At 38.1% G+C, this 19,010-nt stretch overlaps 1 protein-coding gene across 1 annotated transcript; it reads left to right on the top strand.

Annotated features, from left to right (window-relative positions):
- Positions 1–519: 519 nt before the first annotated feature.
- On the top strand, positions 520–16,909 carry BRCA1 (breast cancer 1, early onset). Its single transcript, XM_009876174.1, is given in 20 exon segments — positions 520–599; positions 1,035–1,088; positions 1,394–1,474; positions 1,970–2,058; positions 2,942–3,087; positions 3,759–3,876; positions 4,567–4,603; positions 5,061–5,200; positions 5,446–8,799; positions 9,477–9,556; positions 10,900–11,074; positions 11,558–11,883; positions 12,521–12,608; positions 12,899–12,976; positions 13,276–13,316; positions 13,892–13,975; positions 14,383–14,437; positions 15,609–15,682; positions 16,114–16,174; positions 16,806–16,909. Coding segments are annotated over 20 exon segments (5,265 nt in total).
- The last annotated feature ends 2,101 nt before the right edge of the window (positions 16,910–19,010 follow it).

Raw genomic sequence — 19,010 nt, 5'->3', positions numbered from 1 at the left:
GCTTTGCTTTGGCCTGCTGAGAGGCCTCGCTGCGGGGCCCGTGCCAGCTCCCCAGCTGCCGCCGCAGGAAAGTCAAGTGGTTTCTCTTTGGTTTCAGGGTTTGTGTTACTTGCTGTAGAGCCTTACCTGTGCTGGCTGGTGTAGGCAGTGCCCGGGGTCCTTTGTATGTCTGCTGTTGCCTTGGCATCGTTTCCCACCTAGAAGCTCCTTTTTTTTCCCCTAGTGTTGTGCTTGTGTGTGCCCTTCCTGGGTTTCTGCTGAATGCTGCTTCTGCAGAGTATTTCTTTTGCCCGTTTGGCTGCAAGAGACTTGACCAGTTTTAAATGCCAACCTTCAGTGTAAGAACTATCAATTCTGTAAAGCCTCACACAAGAAATTGTAGTTAAGGGTTTGATGCTGTTCAGCTTGTTATGGAAAAGTCATACAGGAGAAAACGTGGTTAGGGGGTGCAGCAGATCAGAAACAAAGCTGATCACCGTTTTGTTTTTTTCTTTTCTGTAGAGTTTTTGGATGTGAAGGATGGACTTCTCAGTAATTTCTGATGGAGACGTACAAAATGTGCTTTCAGCTATGCAGAAGAACTTGGAGTGCCCGATATGGTATGCCAGGAGAATAATATGAGCTCTCTATTAGAATAGTTGATGAGTCTTCTGGTTTTACTCCTGAACCCAACAGAACTCTGCTATCCTTTACTCTTGTCATGGGAGATCAGGATTGAAAAAGAAGACGTTGGTGTTCTAACAGCAAGTTTCCTGCCTTGCTGAGCTGACATTTCCAGAAAATGCTTTTTGCCAGAGGAAGATAAAGATTGTGAAAAGCTGGTAGATATGTATATAACGCATAACGTCAGTATTTGTAGCTGTACCTAGTTCTCGACTGGAAAGTTGTCAAATGTGTTCCACTCCTCTCCACCACAAGGGTTTTGTGGTGTGGGTTGGATGTTTGTATTTTTTAAGTTTGTGAATCTTATTTCGTTGTTTTGATTTTGTCTGTAACTTCTGTGTTCTTGTTTTCCTTCATTTTTCTTTTTGTAGTTTGGATGTGGTAGAAGAGCCCGTTTCAACAAAATGTGATCACATATTCTGCAGGTCGGTTTGAAAACTTGTAATTGCAATGCTTAGTCAGTTGTTCTTATTGTCCATGTACACTTCTTTAGTGTTTTAATAACTTAATGTGTAATTATTTTAAGGGAAAAATAAATTATGAAAAAGAAATAACTGCAGTTTTAAAGATGTGTTGAAGGGGAGGGATTAATTCGTTGTAACATCAGAACAGGAATACAGAAATTCAACTCAATAACAAAAGATTTCTAAAAGTGGTGCATGCCTGCACTCAGTTTAAGAGGAAATAAAGTCTTCCCTTTGTTACCATTGTAACAATTCTTTCTTCCTAGGTTCTGCATGTTCAAACTCCTCAGCAAAAAGAATAAAGGTGTGATACAGTGTCCTCTGTGTAAGAGTGAAGTTACCAAGAGGTAATGCATCTTTGCAAGTGGGCTTGAGGATGGGAAGTCTGAACTCTAAGTTAATCATTGTCTTTAAAGTGTCTTAGCAGAAGACTGAAGTAAACCCAAAAAGGTGGTTAAGTAAAATCAGCTTGTAAAAGAGAATCTCTTTAGCGCTTTACCGCAACATGAACTTTTCAAGTGATTGCAGGTGAAGACACCATTCTTAACAAATGTTTGTGCTATCAAGTATAGAGTGGTTTATTGTTCAGTCACTACAACTGCTTTCTTTGTGCTAAATCTGTATGAGGAAAACCATGAAATTTTCACTTTGCGATAGCTTTAAATCACGTAGTAATGTTTGGTTTGGGGAATTGCACTGTTATTCCTTGTCAGTAACTTCTCATCGTCTCATCTTCCACTTGCAAGTTTTGCTCATTTTGTTCAGCCTAAATTCTAGGAGAACTATTGGTAATTCACCCATACATTTATCTTAAAACAACTCACGTGGTGATGTTATTTCAGAAGTCTGAAAGAAAATTCCAGATTTAAGCAACTAATTGAGGGATTGTTGGAAACTATCCGTGCGTTTGAGCTTGACACTGGAATAAAGTGTAAGTGTTGTGAATGTATACCCCCCACTTTTAAATAAGATTTTGACATTTGTATCACAATTATTTGTGGAGTATCTCATTTACCAAGCAGTATTCAATATTGGAAGGATTGTTAGAAGTTTTTTCTTGCATGTAGAAGCAAAAATTCCATTAAGTTTTTCAGGTTCCCACAATAGCCTCTTGAGCCATCTTAAGGGTTTGTACTGTGCATTTGACGATTTCAGGCAACTTTATTTTCAGTTCCTGAAATGGCTGAATGTGTATCAAATAACCTTTCATCTACAACTGTGTGGTGAAGTCTTGCTCTTGATTATGCCCAGCCTTGCAACTTTACCTTCTTAGACAGTTTTAGAGCCTGAATTAGCAAGTGCTACAACAGTGTATCTTAACTTGTCCCATTCAGATATATCCCTCCGGAAGCTAATTTTATCCTTTCTAGTTCTTAGTGCCTTCTATTGGCAAGTCAAGCACCTGTTTGCTTACATTTTGGGAAGCAAGATGTTGTTGGGGCAGGTGGTGGTTTGTGGGTTTCGATTTGTTGGGGGGTTTTTTAATACATTGTGCTACAAAAACTAGACTTTCTTCTCAGATTCTTTTCAACTTGTTCAGTCAATAGATCCTGGTTTTGCTAGATTATCCATATCAGCAAAATTGGTTGGGAAAATTAGTTGGCAAGATCAAGACTTTACTTAATAAAGAACTATCAGACTAACAGTTCATATATAATAATAGTCAGATTTCTTTCTTTGATAATTGTGTTTTAGCTGGATATATACTAGCTATATAGAATTTATGCCAGGCTGTTTTATTTATATATAATACCTGTCGTCATGCAGTGTAAGGAAATATTTTTGCTTTTTTTTTCCCTATTGACATTTTTCAGTTTTAAACAGTCATCACTTTCCTAAAACATCCACAGAAGTCACTGCTGCTGAGTTCCTGCGTAAAGAAAGTTCTGTCATCCAGAGTAAGGGCTTCAGAAACAGGAAGAAAAGCGCTAAAGGAAAAGGACAGAAAAACTGCACCTTGGTATTTTTTTTCTTCAATTTACTTTTAATGGATTTTTAGTGTTTTATTTGGAATGTGTATACATGCGTATACATAAAGGAATGGAATAGGAGATTTTGGGTTGCTTTCATGTCACTGACTTGAATATTTCAGACATCTAAATATTTTTGTCTTCCTAACCTAGTTTAAAAAGTTATTTGCATAAAATGATCTGAGCTTAAAGATAATAGTGGCATAATAGATTCTGTTCATGAAACTAAGATTAAAGACTTATTTTGTACTGCTTTTTTAATGAGATTCTCTAATTATTAGTAGGCTTTTTACTTGTTCAGTGGTAAGATCATGAATATCTTAATTCTTAAGACGTTGTCCAACTTAGGGTGATGGCTGGATGTACGTGTTTTTTTGTGGTATGCTGCTTCTTGTCTCATCTGCTTAATGCAGAATAGAATGTTAATTAAGATAACAACTCAAATCATGACCAGTTTTAAATTCATAATAATTGTTTCTGTTAATACGTTCCATTACTGATATCAGTATAATAAATTGCATGTATTGATTTTTTTGTATAGAGGCTGCCAATTTAAGTAGTTAGTTTGCATATATCAGTCCCCTCCTGCTGTAGTTTAAATAATTACTACTTATTTTCTAGAAATAGCCTACTGTCATAAATAACCAATCTTTTCTGTTCTCCTGAACCTAATGTGGACACACAGCTTACAGACAGTAGAGTCAAAAGATGTTCCCTAAGAAACAAAATCCAGAAGTGTGACTCTGAAAAAGGGATTTATATAGAGTTTGGTAAGATCTGTTGTAGGTCCATGCTAGTTGAGCTTATGTTTAATGCTTCAAAGTAATGAAAAGCAATGAAGTTCAAAGTCTTTATATTCTCCTCAACTTCCAAAATAAGGACACAGGGACAAACGATGGACAATTCCAGGATGGTAAATGAGAGGGGATTTTTACATAGTTTATAATATCATAGGAAATAATGCTCCTAGAGTAAACCTTTAAGGCTCGGTGTACAAAATCCAAAGAGAGGATGTTTACAGATGTGGAAAAAAGTTATCATTGCTATAACTAATGATAACTGCTGTTTTCTAATGAATATTAAGCCTTGTTACCAGTGCTTGAGGCTCTACTTAATAACCAGAGAGAAGAATGAAATCTAATTGAGAAAAGAATATTTAATTTCTGTTTATCCTAGCTTTTTAGAACTTCCTTTTAATCTGGTGCTGACTCCTGTGAGAAGCAAGATAGATACAAACTTTATTTTCTCCCTGTTCCTTCAAGGAAAGTATTGCTCTTTTTTAAGAGATATTGTTCATTGCCTCTCTCTTTTTCTTACTGCTTCTGCCAAGATCAATCAAAGGATCCAAGACAGATAATTGAATATAGTGCTCTGCTTCCAGTAAAAAATTCTGAATACTAGCACCTGTTTCATGTATAAATTTAGACACTGAATCTGGCAAACCAGAGTAACAGCCAGTTTGTTTTTAGGCTCTGATTAGCTTTTTAAACAGACAAGCTATACTGGGTAAGTAAAGGAAATTAAGGAATTCATATTTTCTAAAGACAATAGTTCACTGTTCTCATTCATATGTTTTGGTTTCTTAGCACAGGACTGATAGAATTCTTAAAACTGACTTTGAGGGGGTCACAGTAAAGTGACCTCCCACTGAAGCATATATTTGTCATATAATATTCTTTAAAGGTATTTCCTAAGTGTTTTGTTGCTTACACAAGCATTAGATCTTCAAGAGAAAAGCATGTATGATGCTTTAGAAAGTAACTGACACTAGTGAATGTCAGAGGAGATCTTTTCAAGAAATGTGCTGAAGCTCTGAAGGGATCTAGTTGTGGTGAGTGTCAATCATGCAGTCTCACTTCTCCCAAAATTATTTCAGAGAGCAGAAAGGGAAAGTCAGGTATCATCTTCTGTTATGTCTGTTGTGATCTTCTCTGTAATGAAAGTCGATTTCCTTTCCCAACAGGTTAGACAAGGAAGTGCTTCAGATTTCAGCTCAAGAAAAGCTAGAAAAACCTAAGAGTGCTGAGAAGGGGAATGAATATTCTTGCAATACACAGCCCAACACACTGGGTGCTAAAGAAATTATTCTACCAAATGTAGTAGGTGTGTTTGTTGGTTTGGTGACAAAAATTATTAAGCTTGAAAGAAAGACCACAAGTTAACATTTTGATTCCACACAGTCAGAGAAAAAAAAAAAAAAAATGTATATAGTAGCTTTCTCCCCAGGGAGATCTGTTCTGGGGGGAAATAACAGGGTTTTTTTTAAAACAAAGTAGCCATTAAGATTGTCGTTGTTCTTGTGTGTGTAAAACAAGGCTTAATAATTTATAATACCTATAAATCTCCAGGTGAAAGTGATTCCTTGAAGGAAGACTTGAGCAAGAAAAGCACTCGGAGCATCACTGAGTATGGCAAACCTGGCCAAGTGAATCTGACTGAATGCCAGAGTTCTCCTTTAAATGTTCTTGCTGGAGACCTACTCGCAGAGCAGTGTGACGGAATAAATAATTCCAGTCCTGTAAGGAATGAGGACACATCTCTTTTTAAGAACACAGCAGAAGAGGATGCAGAGCAAACTCCGTGCAATAATGAAAGCAAAGAATTTGACTTAAAAGATAGCTTGGAGAGCAGGTTGAATAAAAGCAAGGAAATAGATAGTGTTGTACAAAGTGTGGAAACATGTGAACTTGAGAATGGTTCTTGCCATGAGAAAACTTCTCCAGAGGAGGTTCTATTTCAGCCAGAGACACTTGATTGTGCTACCTTGAATCAAGTCTCTAGAAAGAGACTGAAGCGAAGCATCCAGAAAGTCAATGAGTGGTTTTCAAAAAGCAACGAGATTCTGTCTTCCAGTTCTTCCCAGGATGGTTCTGCTGGACCAGGTGATGTTTCAGGTGAAGATGTGTGTTTATCAGATAAAGATTCCTGTATTTCTGAAAAGACTGACCCTCTGGTAGATTCCATGGAAATTGCAGTGGTTGAAGGAAATAAGAGGTGGTCAAAACAAACAGCAGATAGCATCAAAGACAAAATATTTGGAAAAACATATACAAGAGAGAGGAAGTCAAATCCCCCTATTATCTTGAAAGATATTTTACCTCCTATAGAAAAGGAAGAGGAAGATGTGGCTGCTAAGTGCTTGAATAATTCCAGCAAGGACGGACTAAAACGAAAAAGGAAGACCGCCTGTGTTCTACAACCTGAGGATTTCATCAAGAAAAAAGATATAGAAGAGGCAGATGGGTGCCCTCAGAATGCTGATTGGTGCCTTGGAGATGCTGAAAATAAAAGAGATTATGTTAATGAGAGTCACCTCTCTGAGAATAGAGAGGATCATACACTAGCAGAACTTAAGGAAAACGGAGAATCCATATGGAAAAAAGCAGCTGAAAAGGTGACTAGCAAGCACTGTGATGGGGAGCTAGAACTGAATAACTGTGATCACAAAAGCACTCAGAAGAGTTCTGCAGCAAAAAGATGCAAGCGTTCTACTAGAGCCATGTGTGCTCTACAGCTAGTAGTGGATAGAAACTCTGTTTCCCCTGATCCAGCTGAGCCACAGATTGATAGCTATCCAAGCAGTGAAGAGCCAGGGAAAGTTGATTCTGAGCAAAGACAAGTCAGACGGAGCAGGAGGCTTCAGTTACTTTCTGAAGAAATGACAAAAGAAACAGGAAAAGAAGTAGTGCTTAAGGGAGCAAGAACATACGACAGTGATCATGAAGGGCCTTTCTTTGGAGTCCGAAGGAATGTGTTAGTTCACGCTTCTGAATGCAAAGACCTGCGTCAGCACCAGGGTACACTGAGTCACAAGCCACTGGCTGATCTGAAGGGTAATGATTTGGAAGCTGGTGAAATACAGATTAGACTAAAGAAATCACCTGGCACTGCAGAAGCTGGAAAAAGTCTCTTCAATCCTACATCTTCATGTCAGCGTTCAGACTGTGGTTCCTTTGCAGCTGATGCAAGTTCTCAAGGAGGTGAAATACTAGGCAGCCCTTTGCGCCTACAGTCTCCTTCAAGGACTGTTGTGCAGACTGCTTCTCACCTGACTGAAGAGACGACTGCATCATGTACTACTTTTCCCTGCAATGGTGGACGTGACACACAAAATGTGCCAGGGGATGTGACAACTGAAAAGTTATTAATGGCTAAAAATGTTTCAGATTTGACCAAGGAAGCTGAAGATAGTGAGTTAGACACACAGTATCTGCGAAACATATTTAGGCATTCAAAACGCGTATCATTCAGTCTTTATCCTGCTCCCGGGAAGACATGTGCAGTAGAAGATGCTGTTTCTGAAACTTTGAAGGTAATAGGTACTGATCAAGTAGAAAATAAGTACAGCAAATATTTAGAACCAGAACACTTACAAGGAGAGAAAACAGCTGCTGAAAGCTTGAGTAGGGCTTGTGAGAAAGAAATGCTTAAGAACTATCAACCTGCTTGTGTTAGTCCTGTGGCTTGCTTTGTCGGCAACGCTGTGTGTATGCACGGAGGGGAACATGCTGAAGGTGTTTCAGAGGTTGCAAATCAAGGGAATGTGACACCAGTAAGTATGGGTACTGCTAGGACTGAAGACCACAAGGGGTCACAAAAAGGAGAGCAGGGAGATGGAAAGACAGTGTCAACTGACATAGGGATAGAAAGTGAGTTGGGACAGAATCCAATCAAAAGTAATAGAAGCCAGAGTGAACCGACTAATACAGAAGGGCGCATTTTCAAAAGAACCAATTTAAACACAGTCGATGAAATATGCTTCAGTTCACAAAGCAATCAAGCAAGCAAGGCCAAAGTTATTGATGGCAAAGAACCGATGCTACATTATCTGTCCGGATCGATGATCTGTCCTGCAACTTGTCAGCAAAGGCCTGCTGAATCCACCTGTGAAGTCACGGGGAAAAAAATTAGCAAAAGAGAAGGAAAACAAGTAAAGGGGAATGAAGAACAAGCAACCCAAACTGCTGGCACGGGGATGCCAGAATGTTTAGTTACAGAGGCTCCAGAAGAACTTCTCAGAGGGAACAGTGATTTTACAAGTTTCTCTGAAACCCCTGATGGTTTACTGTGCCCTGATGATATTGAAGAGAACACCAGCCTTTCTGAAACCGATAGGAGAGAGAGATCTGCTGTGTTTATAAAAAGAAATGACAATGTCCTGGTAGAAGAACTAAACAATAGAAATGTTAGTTCCAAGCTAAGATCTCAAGGTATTCAAAGATCTCGAAGAAGAGTGCAGAAGCTGCCATCTTCAGATGAAGAATCTAGCGAGGATGAAGATTTACCATGTTTTCAGACATTAATATTTGGCAAATCAGTAAACACACCTTTGCAGATCAATAAACAAGTGACTTCTGTGGTAGATTCTTCACCAAGTCCCATCACATTGTCTCACAATGGAAGTCATAATGATGGTAAAATGCAGAAAATGCCTGAAGCTGAGCTAAAAAACGGGTATGTTTCACCAGGCCAGGAGTCGGAATGCTCTGTCGACTTATTTTCCTCCCAGTCCGTGTCTGAAGAATCAGTCGATGGAGCACAGGAGCTACAGGAACCTGTAATACAAGTTCACACATCCAAACAAGTGAGCAATGGGAACGACAGTAAAGAAACTTTTCAAAGTTGCAATGGAGGGCTGACAAGAAGCAAAACTAACTTCAAGGATGAATGCCAAGAAGACCCAAATATGGGCACAAACCTAGGTACAAACCACAATTCTTTTTCTCTGCAGCTGTGTTTGTAAAGTCATTGCACCTAGGTTTTTGGTGGTTGCATGGGGACTTTGTTCTCTATTTATGTGGTGCTTGCTCTTTTAAGGGAATGTATCAGCCCTAAACAATCAAATTAAAAGCCCTCAGTGGTTTATTTCCTGAAAATTAAGTTGCTCCATTATTTTTTGTTCAGAGCAAAACTAAATAGACTGGGCACTAGAGGCAGAATAGGTCTGTCTGATGGGAATTAATTTTTGAGTGAAATGCTAGCTTTCTTATTGCAATGCAATACCTGCCTCTATCAGCAAAATTTCTTAAAGCCTACCTAAGCTGTTTTTCCAGGTGAAATGTTTGTTGAAATTGGCTGTAGAATTCTGTAATAATTATTCTGATCTTTTTCTGGATTTCTTAAATATTTAGAACTCTTGCTATTGAAGCACCTTGAGTTCTATTTACTTTGCCATGTGTGACATGGTGTATTTCAAACTGTTCGCTTAGAGTAGATCTGTGCTTCCAACTTAAGTGTTTTCAAAACTTGTCACTTTGTCATAGTTAACAGTTGACTAAAAGGTCTGTGTGGTAAGAGAGTATGGGATGTTTGTTGGACTTGTTTTGTTGTTTGGAGTTTTTTCTTCAACTAACCCAGATTTTCTTCCACCTTCTTCCAGGTGAAGGATATGACAGTGAAACAAGTAATATAGAAGATTCATGTGGACAATTCTCTCAGGGTGAAATCCTTACTACACAGGTAAGGAAGTTTATACACTAAATTCCAAAAGTAGTTTGCATTCCAGAGTGTGAGAAACCACATGAAAGCTGTGAAGTCAGTGTAGCGGGGAACTGTTCTTGTTGTTATGCTTTGTGTCGCTACTTCCAAGAGCATAATTAATGCAGAATAGTAGGACTGCTTCTACGCCGTTATTTGTCCAACTTTGCCTTCCACGGTAACATTACATTCTAGTGGCTGTAACCTATTATGTGGTATTGATTACAGCACTTCATTGAGGGAGATGCTAGTTAATGAATCTCCACACTTGACCAATGCTGGAAACCCTGGCTTCCTGTATTTAAAAGCTTAATTGATAGGAATTTATAATAGTTGGTGATAAGGGTTGGATTTATGACGTCATAATATTTAGAAGCATGGAGACTTGCCTTCTCAGGGTGAAGACTAATTCAAATAATTCCATATTAGAATATTACAGGTGTAAGATCCAACAGGCAGTGTCCGATGAAAGTTGGGACTAGCCATGAAAGATGGGTCAGCACAGTGTATTTTCTCTACTATTAATTTCTCAATTACTGCTTAATGGCTTGATTTTATGTATTGAGTGATTGGTGGGGCAGTTTTTCAGCCTGCTTGTTTTGTTGCAGTTTTTTTTTGTGGTCTGTTTTTGCTTTGGTGTTTTGTTTGGTGGATTCTTTGTTGATTTATTTTATCCTCTGTAACTTCAGGCTAGGTCTTATGCCTAATTTCTTTCTTGACCATCAAAAGGTGTATGGATTTTAATGTATATCATAAAAATTTCATTGTTGTGCTTTATGAGTATGCTTTATGTGCTTTATCCTGTATGGGGAAAGTTTTACATTTTTTAAAGGATCATTTGGAACTCTGAGCTCCTCTTATGAGGTGCATATGGTGCGTTTTTAAGAGAGGGTGTTGTAATTGTTGAAAGAGAAAGTAAGGAAGAGTAGGATGAAATATTTTATTCCTTTTAAACAGTCTTTGGAGTTTTCAGTAATGGTTGAAAGTGCAGAGGAAGTGGCTAATGCAAACTAAGGCAGTCAGGGCAAAATCACTTTTAAGGAAATCTATGCAGAAGTTCTCTCTTTCTGGACTGATTAAACTCAATTGTCTAAACTGAAACAATTTGAACAGCAAAAAGCCTGTGCGGTTATTTGGGTTTTCTGCTTTTGAGATAACAAATAATGCACACATGCTACAGTAAAAGCACCGCAGTCACCTTTTGAACAGATGGTAATAATTCAAAATAATTTTGCTCTTTCTAATTTTTAAGCATTTGTTAAATAAATTAATCTTACTGGTTGAAACAGATTGCTAATGTTGGCACAATTGCGTATCCTTTGCAGCAGAAGAACGCTATGCAAAATAACCTAAAAAAACTCCAGGAAGAAATGGCTGTGCTTGAAGCAGTGCTGAAGCAGCAAGGAAGCCAAAACTGTGAATTTTTACCCATGCATAGGAAACTGCCACATTCCAATAGCGAGGGAACGCTTGGGATGGAAAATATGAGACAAGAAAGAGGTAAATAGCAATGAAAACCTTTCCCAGCTTTCTTAAAAACAGTTGTGTTACTATTACTAGTTCTTTTTCCTCCTACCACGAATCATAGTGCTAATTTAAAATTGATACATCTGCAGAATTTTACCTAAATTCAGCTGTTCAGTGAGACATGTATGTTTTGCTTGTAACTTGGGTACTGTGCTTCATCTCGCACAGGTCTGTAACAGGGTGGGGTTGGACAACATTTTGACAGCAGTAAGAGTTATCTGTCTCACGTGTGAGTTGGTGCTTCTCGACAAACACGCTACTAAAAGCTTCACAGGTGTTCTAGTGTCTCAGCTATAGATCAAGAAAAAGTAATGATAGAGGCAAAGGTGAGGTAATAAACAAATAAGGAGAGGAAGTGATGGCAGCATTTAAATTTAAAAGGTAGAAAAACAGTCTTCAACCACGACTACAAGAAGGATAAAAGTGCTTCAAGGGGTAATTTCTCTTTTTCTTCAGAAAATGCAGATGAGCAGAAATCTGAGACCAGGCTAAATAGTGCATGTGTCGTATCAAATCTCTCTGGAAATGTGGATAGGAGTCCAAATAACTCTTCGTCCGCTGTAAGGCTGCTTAACCCTCGAACTGCAGAAGCAACAAATAGTTCTGTTGTGGCTCAGGATGCTGATAAAAGCTCTGCTCAAGAATGCGAGTCAGAGAGAAGTGTGTGTTTTCCTGTATCTGCTCTGCACAGTGCAGCTGGGAAAGAAAATGCTGCAAGTCCAGTTGTGACTAACAGGAAAAAAATGTCAATTGTGGCATCGGGTCTGAATCAAAGTGAGCATGTAAGTATATTTCAGAAGCTTTAGAGATCAATTGTTGACTGTTCCTGATTACCACTATAATCTCCAACAGAGAGATCTAAGTATAACAGAAACTGATTTTACAGGAGTTTCAGATTAGTAATACAGCAACTAAAGTCAAACTTTTTCACTCCTAAAAATATGAAGAATGTTACCTGTAAACAGCGCTTTAGTGGAATTTGAACTTTTTTTAAAGACTGCCTGCTGTCTAGGGGAAAAACATGTTATTCCAAAGCACGAGGATTTTATTTCTAGAAATCCTTGGGGCTTTTTGGTAGATTGGTTACCTTAATGTTCTCAGATGCTGCTACTTTACCCAAATTCTGATCCATAGTGAGGATTTCTGCAATTAATCAATTTTGTTTTGCTAATAAATCTGTTTCGATAATCCTTTTCCAGGATATGGTTTTTGGTTTATGAACTACTGACTGAGAGCTTTATTTTAGCCTGTTGAATGGTGCCAAAATTACTGACTTTTAAGGAAATGTACATTCTGTGTGCCAACACAAATAAACCAATTACTTTGAAGAAACTATCTTATGTTATACTATTAGAAACTGAATTTTTTGCATTTTTTAATCTACTTTGCTAGCTGTTCATTTTCTTAACTAATTTTCAGTTGGTGGTTCAGAAGTTTGCGAGAAAGACGCAGAGCACTTTGTCTAATCACGTTACTGAAGGAACAACTCATGTCATCATGAAAACAGGTTTGTTGGGAGTTTGTGAACAAATCCTATATTTACGCACCACGTAGAATTTTAACTCTAGGCTAAAAGCTGAATAACCAAGAAAAGGTTCAAGCTGTACATGCGATTAGTTTCTGCTCATTTCCCTTCAGTTTAGTAGAATCAGGACACCACAATCGCAGAACCTTTCTCTAGATAGTCTTGATATTTTGCTGCTGGACTTAATAAAAAAACTTCTAGGTACAAAAAAATTGAGCCTTTTTTCACTAATGGCAAAACTGAAAGAGATTTTATTCTTGTTTGCTCTGCAGATAAGGAGCTGGTGTGTGAGCGGACACTGAAGTACTTTCTGGGTATTGCAGGAAGAAAATGGGTAGTTAGTTACCAGTGTAAGTATAACTTGTTTTTTCTGTTTTCAGGTAACTATGTTGGATTGCTCTTGACTGACAAAAGCCTTTCCTCCCTCTTAGTTTAAATCTTGGAGATGCATGGAATCAGTTAGTGCAAAACTAAGTATTTGTTTTACATTTTATAAATAATATTAAGCCTTTTAGGCATCATACCATATTCAGTTTCCCTTGGTACAAATACTTTCAATTTAATATAGAAATGTAGTCAAGGCTATTGACAGTGGAAGAACAATTCTGACGGATAAAATTACTTGTCCTGTTCTGATATTTTTCTTTAGGGGTAATTCAGTGTTTTAAAGAAGGAAGGATACTGGATGAGGTAAGTCTTTAATTTTAAGAGTGAAGTGTCAAATGTGTAAGCAGTGCTGTTACATTGATAAGACCTACTATTAACCTCAGATATTGTCAAAACATTTAATATATGGAACTGTGGCTCTGAAAACTGGGATTCTAGTTTTACCAAATGCTAGGACGAAAAGCCAAACCTAGGCTATATGGATTCATTGTCATTGAAGACGTAATGGGTCCCTTTTATTTTTTTGAAACAAATTACAGGCATAGTTTTTTATAAGTGTTCCTATTGATACTGATGGATTACAACATAGAGGAAAAGACTTATTGTTTGAATAAGGAAATACTGTTGGAACATAGCTATATACATGGTTTTGGTTTCATACTTTAGAATAGCCAACTACTGTCCTCTAATACAGATGGATGCTGCAGCAGTTTCATTACTACTCTCCATCATTTTTTAGAAAAGCCTTTTAGTTAGTTTTGTGCACACACTTAATTGTTCTGAAATCTGACAACTTTCTCCTGTTCTGATGCAGAACTCTGACCAGGCAAGTATTCTTAGTCTCCAGTTTCTGATTGCTTGTTTATGTTATGTTCCAGGAGAACTTTGAAGTTAGAGGAGATGTAATCAATGGGAGAGACCACCAAGGTCCCAAGAGAGCTAGGCAGTGTCTGACTGAAAAGGTATGAGCACATCAGGGACGAAAATCCTGTCCTGCAGTGACTGTTTCAGACCTGTGGCTAAGGTAGCTGAATATCTGGAACTTCTTCCCATTTCTCTACTGTTTCGTATATACAGAACTGTATGAATTAAGCATTTTTATACATGCAAGGTGAGCTCTGCCAGCAGTAGAGTAGGTATGCTCAAGTGACTTCACAATACTTAGAGTGAACACTATCTTTTTATAACATCGGCGTAGAATAGCACAGATTTGGGGGATTTCGATGTCATTATTTTGTAGGTTACAAAGAGCTTCTGGGAACCGGTGATAGCTTAATAACTGATCTCAGAAGTGTAATGAAAACAGCATATTAAGGATGTCTTCTGAAGATACCATATGTGCTATGTTAATGTGTTCCTTGTTTTTCAGATCTTTAAAGACTTTGAGATCTGTTGCTATGGACCTTTCACTGATATGACTACAGGTGTGTCATTTTAGTGGAATCAAAGGAGCTCTTAGCATAAAAAAATATTTGGAGAGGGACTGAGCGGATGTGCCAGAGTTTGACCTCTTCTTGGATATGCTTGTACCTCTTTTGCTCTGAAACTTTCAGAATACCTACATGACAAATAGTATAGGTCAAGAACTTTATCCAGTTCTGTCTTTCCTCTGAATATTTCGGAGAACTGCTCTGTCAATTTTGCTGCATTTCAAAACAGAGTTTTTTATCTAGTTTATCTCTGATTCTCTAGCAATAAAGGAAAAGCATTAATATCATGCTGTCTAGTAATTGCTTTAGATGCTGTTGAACACTTGTATTTGAGCATTTTTTTTTCTATCTTAGTAAGCAGTTCCAAAGTACCATTTTTCAACTGCTGTCAACATACCCTCAGTCTAATCTTCTCTCTCTAGCAGTAGATGTTAAAAGTGAAAGGCACAACAAAGCCAGAAGCTTATCTACAAAGAGAAAGCTGGGCAGGATGTTTTCTTTTTGTTGGTTTAAAATTGAATAAAGTGTATTTTAAGATAGAATTTTTCTACTTAATATATTTGTAACTCCCTGTTTTTGTGGATTATGCGACAGGTACTTTCCAATTTGTCCAATATAACTTTATTTTCGACTAGGGTAAATATCCTTACATCTCTTGACATTTACTGTAATTACTACAGAGGATGCAGTGCTTTCACCTGCTGCAGAGATCATCAGTTATGGCTCTCTTATACTTGAGAGACGTATTTAGCTTCTTTACTACTAATTCAATAAATTGGTGAAAATTAAACACTTTGGCTACCTTTAATAAAATAATCACAGTTATAACTTCTCATTTTTAGTATTAATTTCATGTCTTACATCCTTATGATAAGAGGAAATAGTTAGTGACTTTAACTTTGGGGCATGCGGTGTTTTCCCTTTTCAGGGGTTTTGTTTTGTTTTGTTCAGTCCTGACTCGGGAGTGAGGGAAGAGAAGTGAATTGATGTTCCTCAGCAGGCTAGAAAATGAAAGTATTTACTCTGTACTAAGGTTTTGGTTTCTTTCAAATCATGGTTGCTTGTATTTTGGAACAAATGCATGAGGGCTTAGGGAATAGTGTTAGTTTCAATGCGATATAAAACATTGAAGTAATAGCCTGTTTATCTAATTTTTTTTTTCCAGAACATCTGGAATGGATGGTGGAGCTTTGTGGTGCCTCTGTTGTGAAGAAACTCCATCTGTTCACACATGCAGTAGTAAGTGTTAACAAATGTTACACTTAATGTAGTGAACAGTGTTTAGTTACCTAATACACATGTTGGAAGATTACATGGCCTTCATGGGCTTGTCAAAGAGTGATGACTACAGGTGTGTTAGAGACAGCTGTCTGCACAGGAACAACGCCAAACTACGCAGCAACCGTCCTGCGTTCGGGTCACTTTGTATTAGGAGGCAGGCTGGCTTGTAGTGGAGAACTGATCAAAATACTCTGCGTAGGTCAGAGAGTGAACCTCTCCTGAAATCAGCACCGAGCCTCGCTGCTCAGTGCAAAAAGGTTTGAGAGCTTTAACTTCGTCACAGTGTTCCTGGAGAAAAATCACAGAACAATCTCATCTGCTGCTGGTAGGGCTGAGGGTGTTTTAATGACAGCCAGTTAACTAGCATTTTTATTTTCTCGAAATCCTAGAATTCTACTGCTGTCGTGGTTGTGCAGCCAGATGCTTGGATGGAAAACACAGATTATAGAGGTAAAACAGCACATCACCCTGGACAGTTTCATGGTACACATTGAGTGTCTTTATCATCTCAGTCCTTTCAATTGCTAAACGTGAGAGAGGTTTGTAGAGAAATCAAAATAAAATCCTACTGTATCTGCAGATGGAGATATGTCTGCTAAGAAAAATCTGGGAGGACAAGATATTTTATCTGAAGAATCAGCAACAATCTTAAAAGGTAGTCTGGCAAAGAAATCCTATTCTTGTCAGCTTTACAGAAACTTTTCTGATTGGAGATAGATTCTAAAAGAGGAGGAAGTGTGCCCTTGGAGGACTAGTAAGATCTAGGAGAAGGCCTCAGATGGGACAAGATTGTCTTGGTCGGGAAAGAATATCTGACTACAAAGAATATCTTGCTACAGCTTTGCTTTCCTTTTTTTCTTTTGCTTTTTTTTTTCCTCCTTTATTTTCCTGCACACTTCTTTCTTGCGCATTTTTCTTTTCTGTAGTAGTAGGACCATGTTCCTGTTCTTAGGCTTCCGTTTTTTAACGAGGCCTTTAAAATTTCAAAGAGAAAGTTTAACCTGAAAGACATCCTTAAAATCACTTAAGCTTATTTTGACTCGTTCATAACGGTTTTATCATTTGTATCTTTGTCTTACAGCAATGCAGCAAAAGAACAATGTTGCCGTGGTGACTCGAGAGTGGGTATTAGACAGCGTTGCTTGCTATGAGCGCCAGGAGTTCCATGCTTACCTTGTGTCCTAAGGGTAATCTGCAGTTCTTTTTCCATTGCTCAGAAATTCTCATTAGTACTGATAGTTTGGTAATTATTTTAAGGACTGAGAATTTTTAAGTCACTTTGCAGAGATTATGTGCATGTAGTGTTTTTGTTCAGAGTAAAATAACCACATTTTTATTAACAATAAACTTACTTAAACAACATTACCATATAAATATGGAATTACACACTGTTCTTTAAAGATTATAATTTCTAATTTTAAAATGGTCCTTTAAATGAATGTAAAACACACTTTAAAATATGTTAGAAAATGTCGAACGTGGCCTCTTCAGAGCATTGTTTAGCATTGCAGCAATTCCTGTTTGTATTCTTGAGGAGATTTTCGAGAGTTATTTAAAAGAGTAACATGGGGCTCAAGGCTTGAATTGAAACGTACTTGCGCTTCTGAGTAACCTCCCTGTTTTCATTTTGCATAAATACATAACCTGAATAAGGGTGTATACCAATGGAATATTATTTTGTAACTACTAATGTGTCAGCCTAGTTAATCACAGGCCGTGGATTATAGCTGGGTTGCAACCCATAGAAACATCTCTCCTGTTGTATGTACAAGTGCCAACTTACCCTGACCGGGAAAATTGCCCACACCCTGAAAAGCCAATGCTTGATTCTCGATGTAAACCAATCCTTAAAAACCACAAGCCTCTAACAGTGTTGTGTCAATCTTATTTCTGAGAGGTGTGTGGCACCTACGAAGAGATAATAAACGTGCACTTTAGGATCTTACTTAGGGCTCTTATGCAGTAAGGGTCACTATTAGAATGTGCTTCCAATAGTCCCTGCCTGCTAAATGAGATTGCAAAGGAAATAAATTGCTTTTTACGCAGGAAAATGTTGCTTGTTTCTGTTGACAAGTAATTGAACTTCATAAATAATTTTGTACTTTCAGAGCAGAAAGAGAACCTATTTTCATAAAGTTGTTTTAAAAAATTTTAGGGGAGTTCAAAGAATTGTTTGGTGCTCAGATGCTGCTAGGTTGTCTTGGAAAATCATAGAAAGTACATTTATAAATATTAGGATGCTCAAAGGAAATAAAATTATTTTGGCAAATACTTTACGTAATTGTTCAGCTCCTCTTATGTGAGTCAGCCACTCAGTCTCTGCATTAAGGCATATATGAAAAAATATCCAAAGTCCAGCCTCCTGGAATGGGGGGAGCGAGCAGAGACTTACCGGAGGAGGTAAAAAAATATAAATTAGAATTTCAGAGCTGGAATCAGAATTGTAATTTCCATCAACCTGAGAAGCAAATGTGCTATCAAGTGTCTTGCAGTTGCCAAGTGGAGGCAAATGTAGTCTAACTAGGCATTGCTACTGGTAGTGTAAGAGCTGGGAGCATAAATTGCTGTTTTCTTCTATGTGACAATGTTTCGTAACTGTCAAGGCTGTTCAACACAGCCTCACCTTCAGGCGTATGCTCCTCTTATCTTTAGAGTCCATGTTGGTTGTTGGTTTGTTTGTGTTTTGTTTTGTTGCTGTGATGTGGTTTGTGGTGGGGCTTTTTTATAGCCTAGGTTTCAAAAGAGAGATGGGGGGACCACTAAATGCTGCCTGTTAGATGCAAGTGAAAGGCCAAACAAGACTGTTTTGCATCTGCCAGTGTGAAACTGGCCCTCAGGTCTTGACACAGGAGCTGCCCTTTCTGGCAGGTAAGGTCCTAGCTCCAGCTAGATAATTGTCTCTAGGAACGACACCTGCGACATTGCCCTTCTTCCTTGGAGGTGGCTGGACTGCATCTGTGGAAACTTGGTTTCTAATACAGCAAGCACCAGCCATGATCTTTTCTGGTAATCTGCATCTCCCTTAAGGTTTGAATGAAGTGCAAGGGTTTGACTAAGCAGATAGCTAGGTAGAGGAAGGATATGCTTCCAGAGAAGTTGACAGTTTAAGGGGAGCTGATGTGGCCTCTGTCGTGAAGTTCATACTGACTTCTCTAGTCTGACTTCCAGTTTCAGTAATAAAGCCTCAGCACTGGGAGCTTCACAGCCACTACATGGGTTGGAAATGCCATTTCATACACGAGGATTGAGCTGCATTTCATACCTGTTTGCTCACATGCAAGAGCAG

This window comes from Apaloderma vittatum, unplaced genomic scaffold (assembly GCF_000703405.1).
Source record: "Apaloderma vittatum isolate BGI_N311 unplaced genomic scaffold, ASM70340v1 scaffold37429, whole genome shotgun sequence".
NCBI lineage: Eukaryota > Metazoa > Chordata > Aves > Trogoniformes > Trogonidae > Apaloderma > Apaloderma vittatum.
The sequence above is the reverse complement of the archived record's forward strand: the minus strand, read 5'-3'. Positions and strand labels throughout refer to the sequence as shown.